The sequence below is a fragment of the Helianthus annuus genome, chromosome 10 (genome assembly GCF_002127325.2).
Source record: "Helianthus annuus cultivar XRQ/B chromosome 10, HanXRQr2.0-SUNRISE, whole genome shotgun sequence".
Classification (NCBI taxonomy): Eukaryota; Viridiplantae; Streptophyta; class Magnoliopsida; order Asterales; family Asteraceae; genus Helianthus; species Helianthus annuus.
The window spans coordinates 145584392-145603461 of NC_035442.2; the positions used below are offsets into that span (position 1 = coordinate 145584392).

Genomic DNA, 19070 nt, shown 5'->3' on the forward strand with positions numbered 1-19070 from the left:
AGACTTCGTTTACTATTTTTAAAGTGTCATTTTGTAACAGCAGCTAGAGTTGCATTTTTTCTGCTGAAAATATGCATTCTGTTTTCTGTCATAACTTGAGTTCTGTGTAGAGTTAGATCATGAAATTGGTATTGTAGAAGGACATTGATGTCGTAGTAATTGTCCCACTGGAATTTCATCAATCCGACTTAAAATGAATTTTTAATGAGTTATTCCGTGGACTGCAGTCAGAAAAAGATAAATCTGAGTGCAGTCCGGAAAATGATTTTTACTAAAATATTGGTAATGAATCGGATCTCGAGATTTTTACACAATAATATTTGGATCGTTTAGCACCTTCTGTAAAAAGTTGGGAATTTTTTAAATAAGATAACTATTTTATTAAAATGCTCGAAAACAACCCAGTTTTGGATATTTAAGTTGAAATGACATAAGTAGTAATTTGCGTGTCTAAATGTCGAGTATGCTATCTGTGAATGATCTAACATGTTATGTGTCAATAAAAGTTTATGTGCAATGTCGTATGTTTATTTGTGAACGGGAATAGATGGGGAGTTTATATGGGCATAAACCGTTAAAGTAATGCATGTCATGTGATAGATACGTGTAGGAACTTTGTGCTCTATTTGAAAACCACTAAATGACTAACCGGTAATCATATTAGGACGTGATTGACCGACCTTGATTGTTAGCTATATTTGAGAATCTAACCGAGCAAACCAAGGTGAGTTCACACACTTTCTAAGGCATGGGATTCCCGGTGGTTTGGGAATGGGTTAAAGAATTTAAAACTGAATCTACATATCCTCCTTGGGTAGGATATGTACGGCCATCCTCTATGGGTAGGATGCCAATATTAATCCCGCGTATTCTCCTTGGGTAGAACTACGTACGTCCGTCCTCCTTGGGTAGGACAACAACCTTAAAACCTACTAGACAAAACTCTATCATAAGTCCCTCATTTTTATATCGACTTAATCGCCGAGGCCAATGGCGAGCGGGTCATTAGTTAATAGCGCTATTAGGTTTAACAAACCTCACACCATGCCAGTCGGACGGGCGTGTACTAATGGACTATGGCAAACCGTCAGTGATGATAGACACTGATGTAGGGCACAACTTACTTGCGTAGTAGTCGATATCATACCGTCTAGTGGTTCACATGGGGAAGCCCCCACTGATCATGGATATGGTTTGGGTAATAAAGAATGAACTGGTTAATCATGCTTTCAACTACGGGGTAACCCTCACGGCAATTTACGCCAACGAAAGACAAACCACGTTTTCAGAAACAACTTAAAACTAATCAACCAACCGTGAACACACTCAACTTTGTTGTTGACTCGTTGTTACATGCCTTACAGGTCGTTAAATGCTAGAGCTTGCACGAGGATGGAGTCGTTGTGGGGTACGGACTGTCATGTTTCGTAATAAACATTAAATCCTTATGAACTTATTAAATCTACGTTTTGAATTTTAAACTTATAGACTATGAACTTATATTTTGGTATCACGTATTATGCTTCCACTGTTTATTTTGAACTTGGATAACTAGCTTTTGGTCACCAATTATATTGTAGTTGGTTTTATTTACTTAATTAAGATGTTTAATATGATTGGTGGCTCGATCCTGGTCACGTCACGCCTCCAAGCGGTGGTACTCCGCATAGTGGATTTTGGGGGTGTGACAAGCAGTACCTTTTCTTAGCTAATCATACCATGGTAATTGTTCGTAAGCAGTATGTAACATGTATTTCACCCCCGACTTAAAAGAAAAGGGGGACATGAACTCACAGTTTTACGTTCCTTGTATCAGATGTAACTCAAAGCTTCCTCTAGAACGCACGATTACCTACATGCGTACTACGGTCCGTTAGACGAGCGGGTCGTGCCTTGACTTGGTATTGATTAGTGCCTTTGAGTTACGTTTTAAAGTGTCTTCGGTAGTATTCCAAGTATATAATTTATTTGTTAAAATAATCAATATTTTAACTCTAAATTACATTTATAAATTTTGGAATAATTGCTAATCAATATTTTCGTAGCAATACTTCTCAAGTGTTTATATTCATATCTCCTTCCCAAGGATGGGAGTATCTCATACATGTGTATTCGTATTTTTGTATTTGTGTATTTAGCCATGTATTGGCGTCGTATTCCGGTATATTATTCCAATTAAAAATATGCCAATATATTCCCAATATATACTTCCAAAACAATATATTTTCAAGTCTCACTTAGAAAATATACATATATACTCATTTTTTCCAAAAATAATGTATTCCCAGGAAATATATGTTTTTCTCAAAAATCATATATCTTCTAAATATTCTAGGAAAATATATTTTAACTTCCCAAAAATAATATAGATATACTTTGGTAACATTTACAAAAATCATATTTTCATTTCTTGTATCCAAAATAATATCTACCAAAAATATATTTATAAGAGTATTTTCCGGAATATTTTGTAAGTTACGTCTTATCGTTTGGTTTCACAATATCAAGTGAGTAACTTATATATTTATTCCTTTTAATCTTTGGTATTATTTTGGGATTGTAAATTCTTGGTATTTGATAAGTTATATTATTTTACCCTAAAATAATATAACTATCCCACAAAGTATACAAATATTCACACAAGTGTCTTAATATAAAATATATATTCTAAATATATATTTATCCATTTTTATTTACCAAAACCAACCTTCGATACTTGTATTTTTGTTACAAAAATTATGGCAAAGTTTATATTGAAAGACATGGTTTAAAACATACTTGTAACACTTGCTTAGAAAATATTTTCTAAGTGTTGGTATTTTTAGAAAATTTCGCCATAGTTTCCCCTAAAAATGGAGGTGTCCATGCTATTTAGCATATCATTTTCTTTTCAAAAAAAAAATCATTCAAACAATCAACAACAATTCACTAAACAATATTACACTTACCAAGTGCAAAAACTATACACTTTTCATAACAACATGAACTTGGATCTTTCACAAAAATGTGTAGTAACTTGGTATAGTGTTTAGTGGGTTTAGTTATCCTCCAAAACATATTTACTTCTTGATAAATCTCATTCTTGGGAGTTTTAGATGTTTACAACTTATAAACATATTTTACAAAATGTTTATTTATAACATCTTCTTGTTTCATAGGTATTTCTACATTTATTTTTATCACTAAAAATAGTGTAAGTTTAGTAAAAACCATGATCTTTCAAAAATCATATTTTAAACTTGGTTTTCTTGGAAAATCATTCAGAAATCTTAGATTCACAAGTTTACTAGGTCACTTTGATCATTGTTTTACAAGAAATCATTTTTATTTATCAAGTTCATGTGTTTACTAGAAGATGATCATCATATGTGGTTACATGATCATCCTTCCACTTGCTAGATTAAGTGTTTAAACACCATCTAGCAAGCTTCATTTGATGATTAACATCATCATCTCAAGAAATCAACAAACAATTATCATTCATGCACTAAACCATATCATATCATCCATTTTTCAATATAAGTAAGCTTTATGTTTCAAGATTCAAATTCAAGTCTTTTAGTGTTCTTGTTATTTCAACATAATATATCTTTTATCCCCTAAAAATATGAAGTAACAAGAGTTACAAGAAGCTTACTACTAGCTTCAAGCTAAGGAAGAAACAATGAAGAATATGGAGTGGATAAAAGCACAAAAGAGAGGTCCTTCAAGTTCTTCAAGCACCAAACCTTCTAATCTTGCACCTTACACCTTGTGTGAAGCTTGGAATGCTTGAACTAAAAATGAAAAATGGTGGTGTGTGGAGTAGGATGTTCGGCCGAAGCTTTATGAGGGAGAGAGTGGGAGTTGTGTGATGTGTGTTGATGAAGATGAAGGGTTACTTATAATCACATTTCTATTATCCAATGGTCTTTATGTTTGTGAAGTACAAGACAAATCTTACACAAGATTATGGAGGATCTAAAGGGATTTAGGAAGATTTGTAAATGTTGTATGGTGGGGCCACTACATGGGCCGTAAATATCAAGAGGGGGGGGAGGTTAATTGTAAGTTTGAATGATAAAGGGGTAATTAGTGGAAGGTTAAATGTAATATCTAGTGTTTAATGTGTAGGATGCATTATGTAGTATGTTAAAGTGTTTGGGAACCATAACTAGCTCAGAAAAAGTAAAACAATGCTTCTAGCAATATTTTAGTGTTCCAGGTAATGTCCGGTTGTTCGGTTAGATACCGGTTCGTTAAAGTGTCAAGTGATACCGTTTAGTGTTCATTAAGCACCCTTTTGGGACACTTTTAATTCCCGACACTTAGGAAAGCATACAGGACCATTTGCCATATTTTTGCATGTTACTAGCATGTTAAAATGCTGATTTTTGATGATTAATGCAGAATTCTGCACTTTGAGTGAGTTTTAGGCACTTTCCGGCACTTAAACTATCACCTAGTGACGCAGCTTTATGGTCCTTACTTCCCTACACTCCATACTAGTGTAGTACATTGCCTCTGGCTCATGCTGGGCCTCAAAACATTATCTGTCTATGTACTGGCACTGTCAGTATATTTCTGAGTTATCCGCTAACTGTGCTTTGGGCATCATGTATGTCACTAAAGTTTGTATGTAATAAATGGTTGTGACAGTATGAAAGGCGATGCACGTGTATGTATGATACAGAAATCAGAAAGCAGTCTAAGTCATCAGTTGTAATTAAGCACAGTGATTAACCACTAATCAACATAAATTAATTGTACGGATACATGCAAATTTGACGGTTGTCACATATTCGCCTTACCTAGTCAAAGTAATTGTACCCATGCAAAATATTGTAAGATAAAAGACATATCATACTACTTCTGGTGCACAAACACGCCTTAAAAATTATCAAACTACACGACGGTGTATTAATAAATGTTACTTGCGCGGCAGCGCATTAACAAAAAGGGATACACACCCCAAAAACTACAAGACAATTGTTCATACAAACCACAAGAGGAAGCCTATGCTAAATCTTCATCTTCATCTCCATCCGAGAAAATTTCCTTCAGTTGCGCTACATGATCTTCAGACTGCAATGCAACGTTTATAAGATCGGTGACAGGGAGCTGTAAGTTGTTTAATTCTGTTTTCATAGCTACAAGGGCGGCGCCAGTATTAACACCATGAGTAGCAGATCTACTAGTATCCCAATCAACCTTCAAAGCATTAACCACATGGTGCGAGCATTCCGCATATCCTTGAGCATATCCGTCATTTCGCGCGGCAACCGCTAAACGCGCAACCGTTTTATCCAGTTCTTCAGAATTCAACACTGATTCAGCAACCTATAAAAACAAGAAAAGCGAATAAGGAAAAAGCGTAAAACATCTCCACAAGAATTACAAGCGGAAAGCAACTTACACTGGCAATCCCGCGTTCTTTTAGCCATATCATATCACTTTTCAAAGGCTCAAGTTCACTCTCCATCGTCGCCCACGCCGTTTTGGAATTCTCTAGCTTTTCTTCGGTTTCAGCTAGACAGCCGGAAGTTTCAGCCTTCTCAGTACGCGCAAGCTCCAAATCCTTCTTGAGTTGTTCCTAATCAGATAGCAAAGCAGTAAGTTCTTCTATCTCTTTATCTCTAAGAGCAAGGATGGCGCAGGTACGTACCTCTCGTTGTTCACTTCGTTCTCTGTGGGAACGCGCTTCATCTCGCGCAGCTTCAGCATCAGCTTTTTCCTTCTTCAATTTTTCGATCTCCGTATCTTGTTTCTTCAATTTCTCAACCTCAGCCTTGAGATTGTTGATAACATTGCGGAGACCCATCTTCTCGGCATTATCTTTCTCGCAGATCTTTTTCCAGTGCTTGTGCTCCTCGGAAAGAAGGGCAGCTTCGGCTTTCGCCTTTCTCTTCCAACCCGCAACGGACCGCTCTTCAGTTTTCCTATCAGTCTCAAACTTGGCCTGATCAGCTTCTAGTTTAGCCCTCAACTGGGCAACACGGTCTTCATCCGCAACAGCCTTCTTCTTGGACGCCTTAAAAGCGGCCCACTCCTTATGCATACTATGCCACTCACGCATTATACGGTGCATGGTAGATGTATAAGAAGCGACCTCCTCAAGATAAGCGTGATAAGTTTAATCATGAAGGCATCCCTCTTGAAACTTAATTTCCCCAGGAGGAAAAGTTCCCTGCAACCAATCTCGACATACGCACCAATCTGAGAAAGTGTCACCTTTCTTCAGATTCCAGACAGGGACATGAATCTGGGGAGCATTTTTCTCTGAATAACTTCTATAATAATAATCCCCCAGAGTTTCATCCGGGCGGATTGGATAATTTTTGTCAACATCAGAGAATGAGCCTTGGTCATCAACAGTGACCTTCTCAATGTTTTCAGGCGCAGAACCAGAAGCCATGGAAGGAGAGGTTGTAACAGGGATCTCTTCAGCAGTTTTCCCTTTCTCTGGATCTTGAGCAGCAAGTTCAGGAGTTTTGCGGATTACCAGCACCATCTGCAACCTTTAGGCTAGTGACCTTTCCTGCATCCATAGCAACATCAACATGCTTTTCAGCCTCAAGATTCTCGGCCCCAGCAGTTTCTCCCGCCTCAATCTCAGGAATCTCAACGTTCTTTAACAGGTCAGCAACAGAGGCGCGTGGAGGAGAGGGTGGAAGTTCTTCATTAACCACAGATAATGGTTCTGTAGGAACAGGAGAATTTGGTTTTTCTGCAAGAACAAAGAGATAAATCACAAACTCAAGGCATGAAAAAAGAAAACAAAGAAGTAACACCTACCATGAACAGGTTATGAAATAAAGGCATCAAGATTACCTCTTCTGGTAATCTTCTTCCTCTGAATCTTCTTCGCAGGCTGACCTTCAGCATCAGCATCATTCTGTTTTCTTTTTCCGGCTTTCTTCTGCACCAGGCGCTCAGGACTTGATTCCAAATCAATGGGATCATCTGGGTTTGATGGAGGAATATCAGTAGTATCTTTTGGCTCTGGCTTTGGTCTTCTTGTAACTGTAGGCGCAAGACCCTCCAATGAATCAGATACCACCACATAATCACACCATGAGTCAGAGGAACGGTGCGTACCTTTCTTCTCTCCTCCCACATTTTTGGCCCTAGAAGATTGAGCCTTTTCAGCATCACTCTTCTTTGGCGCGGCACTGGTTATGGGCGCACGTTTTTTCTTCTCAGGGCCTATGCCCAAGTTAGACAGCTCACCTACTACAAAGCGCAGAATTAACTTATTCAAAGGCGCAAAAGCAGAAAACAAACGACGTTGCAGTAAAACTTACTAGCACCAACACCAGGTTGCGCAGACAAATCATCATCCCGCGGAAGAACGAAGTTCCTCACAATGCGGTGATACCAGAGCTCTTCATCAGGCTTTTTGGCAATAGTAGCCATCTTCCCACCTTCTCTCTCAAACACAACAACATACAAAGAAACAACTGCAAAAGAAGAGGAACAAGGTCAAAAAAGGGGGAAAAAGAGAAGAAAGATAAAGAAACAGGGCAAGCCCCAAAATCTTACCTTTATCACCTTCCATATACACCGGCTTATCTTCCCGGTTCATCCTCCAATTCAGACTCATGCTGGCACCAACAAGGGCTTTCTCCGGCAAAGCAATAGACGAAACGTCCTTCAAATCTTGGTACCAATTTTCATCAATGGGAGTTTGGATAGTTTCGGTAGGAACATCCTATTTTCCCCTAAACGTCATCCTCATTGGGATAACGCCTACTTTAATAAAAAAGAATTTCTGCTTCCAGTCATGGAATGGTTTTGGGGGTTGAAGCAGAATCTTCTTCGCCGATGCTCTTTGTACAAAAGAATAGAACCCTTGAGAGCAATGCATTTGATGAAAAACTCAAAATCGAGGAACCGTCGGTTCAATATGCATCGTATGGCACACGAATTCAAAGTGTCGAACCCTAACCATGCCAATTGGGTGCATTTGGGAGATGTGAAACTTGTAATAATCAAGAATTTCAAGGAAGAATTTTGTTACAGGCAGTCAGAAGTTGCCTGCAGAGAAGAAATCCCAAAATAAAGTTATGTAGCCGGCCAGAGCGTCTGCTGTTGTTTGACCCTCGTCAGGGTATCGAGCACCCCAATTTTCGGGAAATCTGAAATTCCGAATCAAACCATCAAACGTCGCCTTGGACCACTTCAACGGTGGAAGTTCGGCAGCCATTTCTTCAGTTGAATCTTCGTGATGATCTCCGGTTAACATAAGAAAGAGAACTTACAAAATTCTTTCTAAAAAACTGACAGAAGACGAAGTGGAAAGGGATTTTCAAGGAAGTAATGATTAACGAAAATAGGCAACTAAAAACACTTATATACTCACCGCCATAAATAGCATAGATAACTGCAAAAGCACCTTTTCCAGGATGGCACAGTTATCCAAGCGTCAGAGGCGAGTGAGAGAAAACCATAAACGCGAGTTCACGCGCGCGCGTAAGACACGGTCAGTAATATACATCTGACAGTGACAGCCTGTCACACGTCAACAGTCATTACTGTACCTTTCCACATACCCAAAGTCAAAGATTTTCAAAAATCAAAATAATGAGCAAGAGTATCTTCTCTCAGAAGATTCTCCACTTTCGCGCCAAAAACCCTGCAGCAAAAAATACCTCTCTCTCATAGTCCAGTGCTCCACTTATTTGCATAAGAGAAACACTAGACTAGGGGGCTTGAAGGGGTAAGGTCCGAAAAACCTCATTCCGAATGTTTGGACCATACCACAACCTCAATTTTCTAACCTTCTTTAGACCCTGCGCGGTCGCGCACTGGTCCAATAAAGAAGATTTAAGAGAAAAACCACAAACAACATCTGCGCTCCAAAAGGAAACTAATAAATCCTTGCGCCTCTCTCCATAACAGAGAGATAAAAATCTCAGTCAGCACCTCCGCTTAAATAATACCCAGACTTGGATATTATTTACTTTACTGATACCACACGATAAGGAGCCACACTGGATTACGGCAGTAATCTTCTAGAAGACTCAATCGTGCACACTCCAGACGGTTATAACTGTCTGGCCACGTGTCCTAATCCCAGGGCTCACTTGAAGTCACGATGATGACATGGAATTAAATAGAAATCTCCACTTGCCCACTTTCCACGTGGCAATACCTCAGTCGTTGATCCAGATCACGATCCGTGTGCTCTCGCATCCGATTAAGAGAATTAACGGAAGGAAAAATAACCGCTTACGGTATTAGCATCTTCTGTCAACATTTCAATAACAGGTTTTCCCGCCCATAACTTCGGCTATAAATAGAAGAGTAGGTATAATTCTCAACTTACATTCACTTCACTTATACTTCTTCTTCTTTAAATACCGATACTTATTCTCACGCTGGAGGGTCGTTACGGAGAGAACCCCCATTCTCCCTGTGGCGAGTCTAACGGTGTCTGTTTTGCAGCTATCAGAAAGAGAGGGAGATCCATCCCCCTGAACCGAACGAGAAGAAACCAACCCTTTTTATGTAGAACCTAACCCCCTGGTTTATCTGATTCCGGTCATTTAACTAGTGTTTCTTCAGGCCGGGTTATGTAAAACAAAAAAACATTAAACTAAATTTATATAATCATCAAAAACACATCAAACCTTGTTACAAACATAACTAAAACGTCGCCCTACGCGTTTTCATTTTTTGAAATCTATCCAAACATCATCTAAAGCTACTTTCTTAAGAAAGTCTTTCTTTATATAACATAACTATCACTTAAATTCTCATCGCCAATCCGATTGCAAGTCGGTTTTCACATTCTTCATTACCGAAAAACATCTTTCAACGGTTGCGGTTGTGATGGGTAATACCAAAACAAGCTTCAATAACCGATATACCAATATAAAAGTTACATGAATATTTGTTGAAACCATTAACCTTACACAACTAGATAAGTAATTCGAATAGGTTTGGGTCTAAACTCGCACTTTTTCTGTAGTTTGCTCTCAAACCAGTTTGGCCTAAACTAGACCTGGAAAACGGGTCGGTTCGGGTCGGGTCGGGTCATGGGTCAAAACGGGTTCGGGTTAAAACGAGTCAATTACAAAAAAGGGTTGTTTTGGTTCAGGTCGAAACGGGTTCGGGTTGAAACGGGTCCGGGTCAGATCGGATCGGGTTGGTTAAAAATTGCTTCATTACTCATTCGCTCCACACCTCGACGGTGTAAAACCAAAGGTTCGTCCCCAATTTCAATAATATCTTCAATTATTCAGTTCTAATTTCATCTCTATATCTTCTCGTATGTTCACCTGTATGCTATATTACATTCAGTTGTCTTCATTTTCGATAATTAATTGAAATCAGCTCTCATTCAACCCAATCTGTAACAATTTCTTCAATTCAAACATTTAATTGTGATATTAAGTTGACATATAGTTGTTTCTGTTGAAATTTTCTACTTTTGTGTTCTTATCTGGAAATATGAATGCAAGTCTGCGTTTAATGTGGTGCTAGAGATCGATCGATTGATTATTGTAGCCGATGAAGCTTTAAATACTTACAAACTGTGGTTCTTCGATTCGAAACGTTACTGGTCGAAACGGTTTCGAAACGGTTCGCGTCGAAATGGTACGCGTCGAAACGGTTCGCGTCGAAAAGGTTCGCGTCAAAACGGTTCGCGTCGAAACGGTTCGCGTCGAAACGGTACGGGTCGAAACGGTACGAAACTCGTCCCGACCCGAAACTCGTCTCGTGCGGACACTCGTGTCCGCCCAAAACCCGTTGCGATCCGAAACCCGTACCATGCAAAAACCCGTGTCGACCAAAACCCGACCCGAACCGACCCCGTTTCGATCCAAAATCTACGTCGTGCGGAAACCCATCTCGACCCGAAACTCAATTTGAACTGAACCCGTTCCGATCCGAAACCCGTTTCGTGCCGTAACCCGTCTCGTGCGGATACTTGTGCCGGCTCGAAACCCATTCCGATCCGAAACCTGCCACGTTTCTTTAAGACACTAACCCACATCGACCCATTTCTTTAATGTTATCAACCCGCTTTGACCCGAAAATATCAAGATGGAATTTCATGTGACCCATTGTGACCCATTTAGTTAAAATATCTTAATCAAACCAATCCATATAATTTTAAAAGCAACCCAAACCAACCCACTTGGAAGCCTTTGGGTCAAGATTGCCCCCTCTATCCTAAACTGGGAACCAATTTTAGGGTTGAAAACTCCTACCCCACCCAAACTGGTTTGGATCGAGTTCAGTTTTAGCATTTATTATATTTATTTTTAATAAAATATTTTTATTTTTTTCTTTTTAAATCCATATATTTCCCTTACCATTTTTTAATATATTTTTTTTTCTTTTTTTTAGAACACGTATTAATTTATCAAACAATTTAATACTTCTTTAATAGTTTACGTTAATAACTTTTTTTCTAAAAACTTAAGTATGTAGCTGTGCTTGATTTTTTCCCTTGGCATTCAGTTATAGGTTTTGTTAAAAACGAAGATGTACTCAAAATAAAACATTTATTTGATATCATAAAACGGTACAATGATAAACTAAACCGTTCTATTGGTTTGGCTTTCTAAACAATATACTTTAGTTTCAAGTCACGTTTGTTTTACATTATCATTTGCTTGTTTCGCCACAACGCGCGACGTCAAAAAACTAGTATATATGGTTGAAGAAGAATCATAAATAGTTAATTTATTTTTATAATAATATATAATTTTTCAATATTTATTATTTAATATTATATTAGTTTATTATTAAATTTACTTTTAAGTTTTGACATATATTTATTTTACCTTTTTTAAACCACTTCCTTTTCATTTATCATATTTTTTTATTAATTATATTTACATTTAAGTTTTTACGTATTTTTATGGTTATCTTACTTTTTTAGAACCATTTTTCTTTTATTGTTTACGTTTTATTTTTAATAATTCTTAAAAACGAAGTTTTATTTTTGGTATGTTTGGCATTTAGCTTTTAGAAGCTTCTAGCTTTTAAGAAAAAACTCATACTCAATAAAAAACCTTGTTTGGTTGAAGGAGTTTGAAGCTTTTAGGTTAAGAGTTTGAAGCTTTTGGTTATACGCTCATACTAGTAGCGTTTAGAAGGAGCTACAAGCTTTTAGAGAAAAAAAATGACTGTTATAACATATAAAGTTAATGAACTTTTTTAATGCACAAACTTTTTAAATTTTTAGTTATGTCCAATTTGGTCATTTTATACATTTTATTAAAAACTACAGCTAATTTGCCAAATATCAAATATATCTAAAAAGCTACAGCTATCAGCTACAGCTAACTGCTACCAGCTTCCAGCCACCAGCTACTTTTGCCAAACATACCCAAAATACAGTATTCATTTGTTGTCATAAAATGGTATTATGATAAACTAAACCGATTTTGACTGTTTGACTTTTAAAACAAAATTATGATTTGTTCCGTTTCCCCTAAACGTGCAACGTCAACAAACCTAGTTTCTATTTTACTTGCGAATTTCGACCATCAAAAAAAGAAATTTTATAATAACGGTTGTTGGATTGCTTCATTACTGGACAGCTTGAGTGGTGGGCTTGTACCACTAGATTGTTAGGCTGCTACTTCAGGGCTTAGACGGGGACTGGAACTGAAAGATAACGAAAGTTGAAGGACTGAAACAGTAAATATGATATTCTCTCATAAACTCTCTGTATTAGAATCGAAGGACCATAAAGTCCAGGAACCCCTCATCCCCTTTGGTTAAATACTTTAATGTATGAAATCAACTATTAAGTTTAACTCAACTTAGAGACAAATATTGTTTGCTTGGTTTGACTATTGGACTTTTATTTTTGTGGGTAAACTGGCACTTGATTTTTTTAGGGTTAAAGATAGAAATCACCGTGTTTCGTAAAGATGGTTATGATCAGTCGGAACCTACAGGCTACTGTTTCGCAATATGAGAGGAAACAAATTCTTTTGTAAATTGTAAACTTCATGGTGACTACATTCAAGACGATTTTAATCTTTGTGGATTAAGCAGCCAAGTTCCTTGTTTTGACCCGTACTCAACCCGAACGAACCCGGACCAATAAGCTTGGATTGGGTGTCAAAAAGTATTGACCCGTACTCAACCCAAACCAACCTGGACCTGTTTCAACCCGACAAAATTGCCCCCTTGATGTACAATCTCTTTTAAAAAAAAACATTTTTTTAACCAACCTGACCCGAAACCAGTTCTGACCCGGACCCGTTCTGACCCGAACCAAAACAACCCTTTTTTTATTTGACCCGTTTTGACCCGAACCCGTTTTTACCCATGACCCAACCCGACCCGACCCAACCCGTTTGCCAGGTCTATTTGAAATGTATTTATTTACCATTTCTTGATTTGTGCATTTTATTCTTGCGCAGGGCCCATATTAATTTTTCTGTATCGTTCTAATTTTACCATTGTGGCTTTGAATTTCTATTTACATTCAAATTTCGATCATTAAAAGGTTTCTATTTAGCATTCGAATTTCGATCATAAAAGAAAAAATCTTACAGAAAATGGTTGTTGGATTGCTCTATTACTGGACAGCTTGAGTGGTGGGCTTGGACTACTAGATTGTTAGGCTGCTACTTCTGGGCTTTGAAGGGGATGGGAACTAAAAAATAACAAAAGTTGCAGGACTGAAACGGTAAATCTGATGTTCTATGCATAAACGGTAAGCGAGTTGAATTCTATAGGTGTTTTTATTGTTTCTTATTCAAATGTTTGCTGAGTAGAACTCTAATTTTACACCTTAATTTCTGATCCTAATTCCTAATTTTTTTTTATCTTTCAATCGATTTTCAAATACATTAGGTTTTTTTTTTTTTTTTTTTTTTTTTTTTTAATTTTTTTTAATTTTTGGCCAGCGGGAGCCGGTAGTATTAACTCTCAAATGTAATGGCTTATAAATTTGAAGTTTAAAAAGGTTTACCCATCCGTTGCTGTTTGGCGGAATAATGGATAGAGTCTTTGATATTTAACTGTTCTAGTTAACTAAATGATGAATTTAGGATGCCTATATCTGTGCCGAAAATTCGTAATCTAACCTGCTTCATTATATTTATAAATGACGATAGACGACTTAGTGGTTTCCAATGAACCAACTCTGACAGTTACAAAATACAATCTATTGGTAGTACTTTTGAAATTTCTTGTAATTTCAAGACAATTTGTATATTGAATAAGGCCTAAGGGGGCGGTCAGTGATATAATGCGTGATACAAACTTCAACGCGTGGAACAATGCATTTTCCCACCGCCACCTCTTGTATAACGCTTGATTGTTCCACGGTTTGATGATTTCGTTATTTTTTCAACGCCGTGATGGGTTTTATTGTGAGGGTAATTGTTAGTTGGGGGTAAATTGTTGGGTGTGGTGGTGAGTGATGACCATTGCCACCAAAAAAGGCTGTGAGTGATGGAAAAATGGTTGATGACATGGCATGAGTTGATTGGATAATGTGAGTGATAGAATTCTATCACTAGTGACCACCCCCACCCCCTAAGAAAGGAAAGACCATATATCTTACCTGTTTTGGCTTTTAGGACTTTTCTGATGAACCACTTTGAACTTTATTATCACGAGACATTAAATTTCGATTTTATTAGCTGTTTCCAATTGCACATTGTAGCTAAAGCTTGAGTTGGAAAATTTCTCATTTCATTTGTAGTTCTAGTTGAAGGACAGCTGGTTATCATTTCAAGCAAAGTATATACGAGACATGGCCTCTAGCCTTGTGGAAAAAAACTTAGCAGATACTATATTGCCACACACTAAGCATCTAGAGTTACATGAAAGAAATTTGAAGTTTCATGCATAAAACTTGCTGGAAATTAAATGATAAAAGAAAAATATAGCCAATGCGGGGCTAGCCCACTTGGTAGAAGAGACTCTTGTCTCTTAATGGAAGGTTTTGGGTTCTATCCTAAGCAAAGAGTAGTTTATGATTAAATTTGGTGGAAATTAGGAGTGAGTAAGCATTGCCATTCAAAAAAAAAAAAAAAAAAAAAGAAGAAGAAGAAAAATACAGAATACAAATTCTCACAGAAAGATAATCTTCCGTCTGCATCACTCCAAGAGACCTTAAGGGATTATTTGCTTCAAATAAAGACGCCACTCATCAACGTATGACATCTTATCAGGGTCCATGCTTGGCAGTTCACATGCCTCGAGCCTTTCTATTATTTTTGAAGTCTTGCCAAGAAGCTTGGCTGCAGCCTTGACACTTGCCTCTCTTTTCTCTATCACGCTTTCATGGCATTTGACTATTATGACTCGTGGTAAGTTAGTGAAGCAAGCACCCAATATGTCTGCAATCATGCCACTTAAAAGGGCAAACAACTGTTTTTCGGTAGTTGCTTCTCTGTTGCTTTCGTCTCTAAGCAAGATTGTTTCTGCAATTCGGTACATTGAATTGGCAGCAATCAACTCCTTCGGAGGGTTCTGCACCATCTCTCCATTGATACTTCTGTTGAATTCTGTCACAAATTCATTGGCTCTGTTAGAAAACCATTTAAGAATCTCTCTTGTTGTTTTACCTCTAAAATCATCTTTCTGTAGAGCCTTGTCCAACCACTTGCATTTGTGTTCGACCTCATTCCATAAGATTATGGTCGCTTTTCGGATATTTACATATTCTTTTTCACAGTTGAGGTTTTCTTCCACCTGATGGGTGTATGAAAGACCTTCACCAACACTTCTTAACAAGCTCTTAGTTTTGTCTTTAGGGATGTTTGGGAGAGCGACAGCTATGCATGTTAAGGTCACTATTGGTAAGCTCCAGCTGTTAACAATTTCAAAAGAAAGCAGAGATTGAACATGATCGGTGTCAAAGTTCTCTACTCCCTTGAATCCAGTGAATTTATCAAGAAGCTCTAAAAGATCCTTGTTTTGTTCCTTCTCGGCCTCTAAAATGTAGGAATTCACAGAGTTCGATATTCGCATCAGTGTTGTCTCAACAAGCTCCATCTCATCATGAATTTGTAAAACGTAGTTGCTAAGGTCGCCATCTGTATTGTCCGTTCCGGATTCGTCGGGTTGAGTAACCAGCATTGCCTCCACTGACTTCCAATAGTAGACGACATATATTGGGATGACTGTCGGGATGAGTGATATCCCTTTGCACGAAATGACAATTACCTTTTGAAGTTTAATGCAAAGGCTTATAATGATACCTTTTAAATTATAGACAAGAGTTCTTGATCTACCGCTTGATAAAAAATGTATAGGACTTTGTTTCCACTCACTCAGCTTTTGGGTCCAGTATTCTTCTACTTCTAAAACCATCAAATGAATCATGTTCCATTTGATGACCAACTTGAAGCTCAAAACAGAAAAACATCTAAATATGGGAGCAATGGCACCCACCAGGACCCCAATGGATTGTGTTATGACAATGAAAAGTATTGACCATTTGTATGCTGATCCATATACTTTTTGTTTTCCATGGTATCCAAACGGAACTTCGAATACCACAAATAAGTTCAGGATTAATACAATTCCACAAATTACCGCAGAAGCAGTGGATAATGGTATGCTAGCCATCACAAATTGAGGGCTACCAGTTTCTGCCATGACCCAATATCTTGTCACATGTTGCCTTAGTTTCTCAACTATAGACCTTTGGGTATGTTCTGGATGCTGATCAGTTAAATAAGTTTTGTTTCTGGTTTGATACCTGACTTCTAATATTTCCTTAGAGGTTGGAATTATTAGGGATGCAGAAATCATTATTATTAGTAACAAAAGGATCATAGCCATGTAGATGTATGCGACCACAACACAGTCAAAACTAGAACTATAGACACTTAGAAGATTGAGATTTATATGCTTGATAGCACCAGTATATATGTCAATGCAAATATTTACAATCATGGTGATAACGAGAATGGACAAACCTATGATATTTGCAAGAAGTGTCTTGTTGTCCATGGCTGCCAAAGACGGCATAAAGTTAGTCATCATGGTGCACATGAAAGCCAAACTTCCTAGTTTGGCTGCTTGGTCCATGTAACTCGGCATCTCACTGCTTAGATCCACAGGCAGTTTCATGGTGACCGTTATCACAGTAATAGATGCAGCATTGAGGGAAAAGTATTTACATGGAAACCATAACTTATTATTCCAGAAACCATGCAACAGATCTGCGGCCATGGCAAGGATGCAAAGTAATGATGCTACTGCAATGTAGATCCCAATCCACACCATTGGTTCACTATATGTGCCTTGAATTTCCCAGTCATCTACCATGGAACATATATACTCCAAGGTCTGGGTCTGGCTGCTGGTGCCGCATTCTAACGAATCCACTATTTTGTGGCAGTCCCCATGTGAATATACACCTGGTACATAATATTCTAAGGTACTCATGTTTGGAAATTTTCAGTCAGTGATGGGGAGAAGGTAAGCATCTCTTTTTATGACAATATCATATTTTATTAGAAATTGCTTAGAAGTTGCACAAACCTCCGCTGAATGCAACTGAATAGACATAGTAGACTTTTGACCAGTCCATTATGACAATATCATATTTTATTAGAAATTGCTTAGAAGTTGCACAAACCTCCACTGAATGCAACTGAATAGACATAGTACACTTTTGACCAGTTCAATGACTTGGACAGCGTAGACTTAGATTGTCAATGATCAGACCTATTTTGGTGGTTGCAAAATTCGGTTGCTAAGACTGGAAGGTATGGGGGCCGGCTGAGGCCTGGCTAGGACCGGCGCCGGTCCCCCACACCGCCCCCTGGGCTCGGCTCGACACACCCGGCACCCCACAGCCTCAACGACCTCAACGTGTTATACCAATCGGCAATCTTTACCGATGTCGTTAATGGAACCGGTCCGGACACACGTTTTACAGTTTCTGGGGTTGAGTATAGACGTGGGTATTATCTTGCTGACGGGATATATCCGTCTTGGTCTACAATTGTAAAGACTATTCTATATCCCGAGGACGAAAAAAGGAAAAAATTCGCCAAGCGTCAAGAAGCTGCAAGAAAAGACATCGAACGTGCTTTTGGTGTCTTACAAAAAAAATGGCCCGTCCTTGCACAACCGGCACGTGCGTTCACACCGAAAAGGTTGCGCCTTTGTATGTACGCTTGCATTTTGCTCCATAACATGATTATTGAAGACGAAGGTCGGGCGATTTGTGAGTATGATGAGAATGCATCTTACGGGAACACTGTCCCGGTTGATCCGCCACAACAGGATTTAAACTCGTTCTCGCTAACCAACGACTTCACGCATGCAAACCTTCAACAGGATTTGGTAGAACATATTTGGAACAACGTTAACATCGGGGACGGTGACGGAGACGAAGACGAGTAGTGTAATTTTTTTAAATTTTTAAATCTAGTCTTTTTTTTTTTTACAAATTTTAGGTAGCGTAATTTTTTTAGGTTATGTAATTTTTATTTATGTTATGTAATGGATTTTATTATCTTCCTTTATGTCTTATTTTTATTTAAATGATGAATAGTTTTTATAAAGTTAAACAAATAAAAGTTAAACAAATAAAATGAATTAAACAATAAAAAATTATGTGGGGTAGGCTCATCCACCACCCCCCTCAAAATGCATGGGGGCCCATCCTTCATGAGATGGTGATGTGGCGCCTATGTGGCGGCCCATCCTCATGGGGATGAGCCTCCCCATACCCTTTAGTCTAATGCTTCTTTCTGTAGCATATAAACAAAGTAACAAACTGTAGACCTTTGTTTTGATTTATTAAATCAGGTTCCTATATATGCTTTCAATTAGAGTTTTCAAAATCAAAGTATAGGTTTTGATAAGAGTTAAATGCTCGGATAGTTTCTGTAGTTTGTCTTTTTTTCACCTTTAGTCCCTAACTTTCTAAAATTACAGCTATAGTCCCCAACTTTTGCAATTTCGTTCTCAGATAGTCCTTGACACGGATGAGAGTTAGTTTTCTCAGTTAAGTTGGTGTGAAATAACTATAATGCCCTTGCTATTAAAAATTAACAAATAAAACACAATATCAAACATTAAAAAATAAATGTGGGCCCCAGTTAAATTACCACCCACCTCTTCTTCATCCCAATACCCCT

General features: G+C 37.9%; 1 protein-coding gene across 1 annotated transcript; it reads right to left on the reverse strand.

The window, feature by feature from the left end:
* Positions 1-15078: 15078 nt before the first annotated feature.
* On the reverse strand, positions 15079-17364 carry LOC110882819. The gene has a single exon (XM_022130745.1). The coding sequence runs from the start codon at positions 17362-17364 to the stop codon at positions 15079-15081; it is 2286 nt and encodes a 761-aa protein (XP_021986437.1).
* Positions 17365-19070: the final 1706 nt, after the last annotated feature.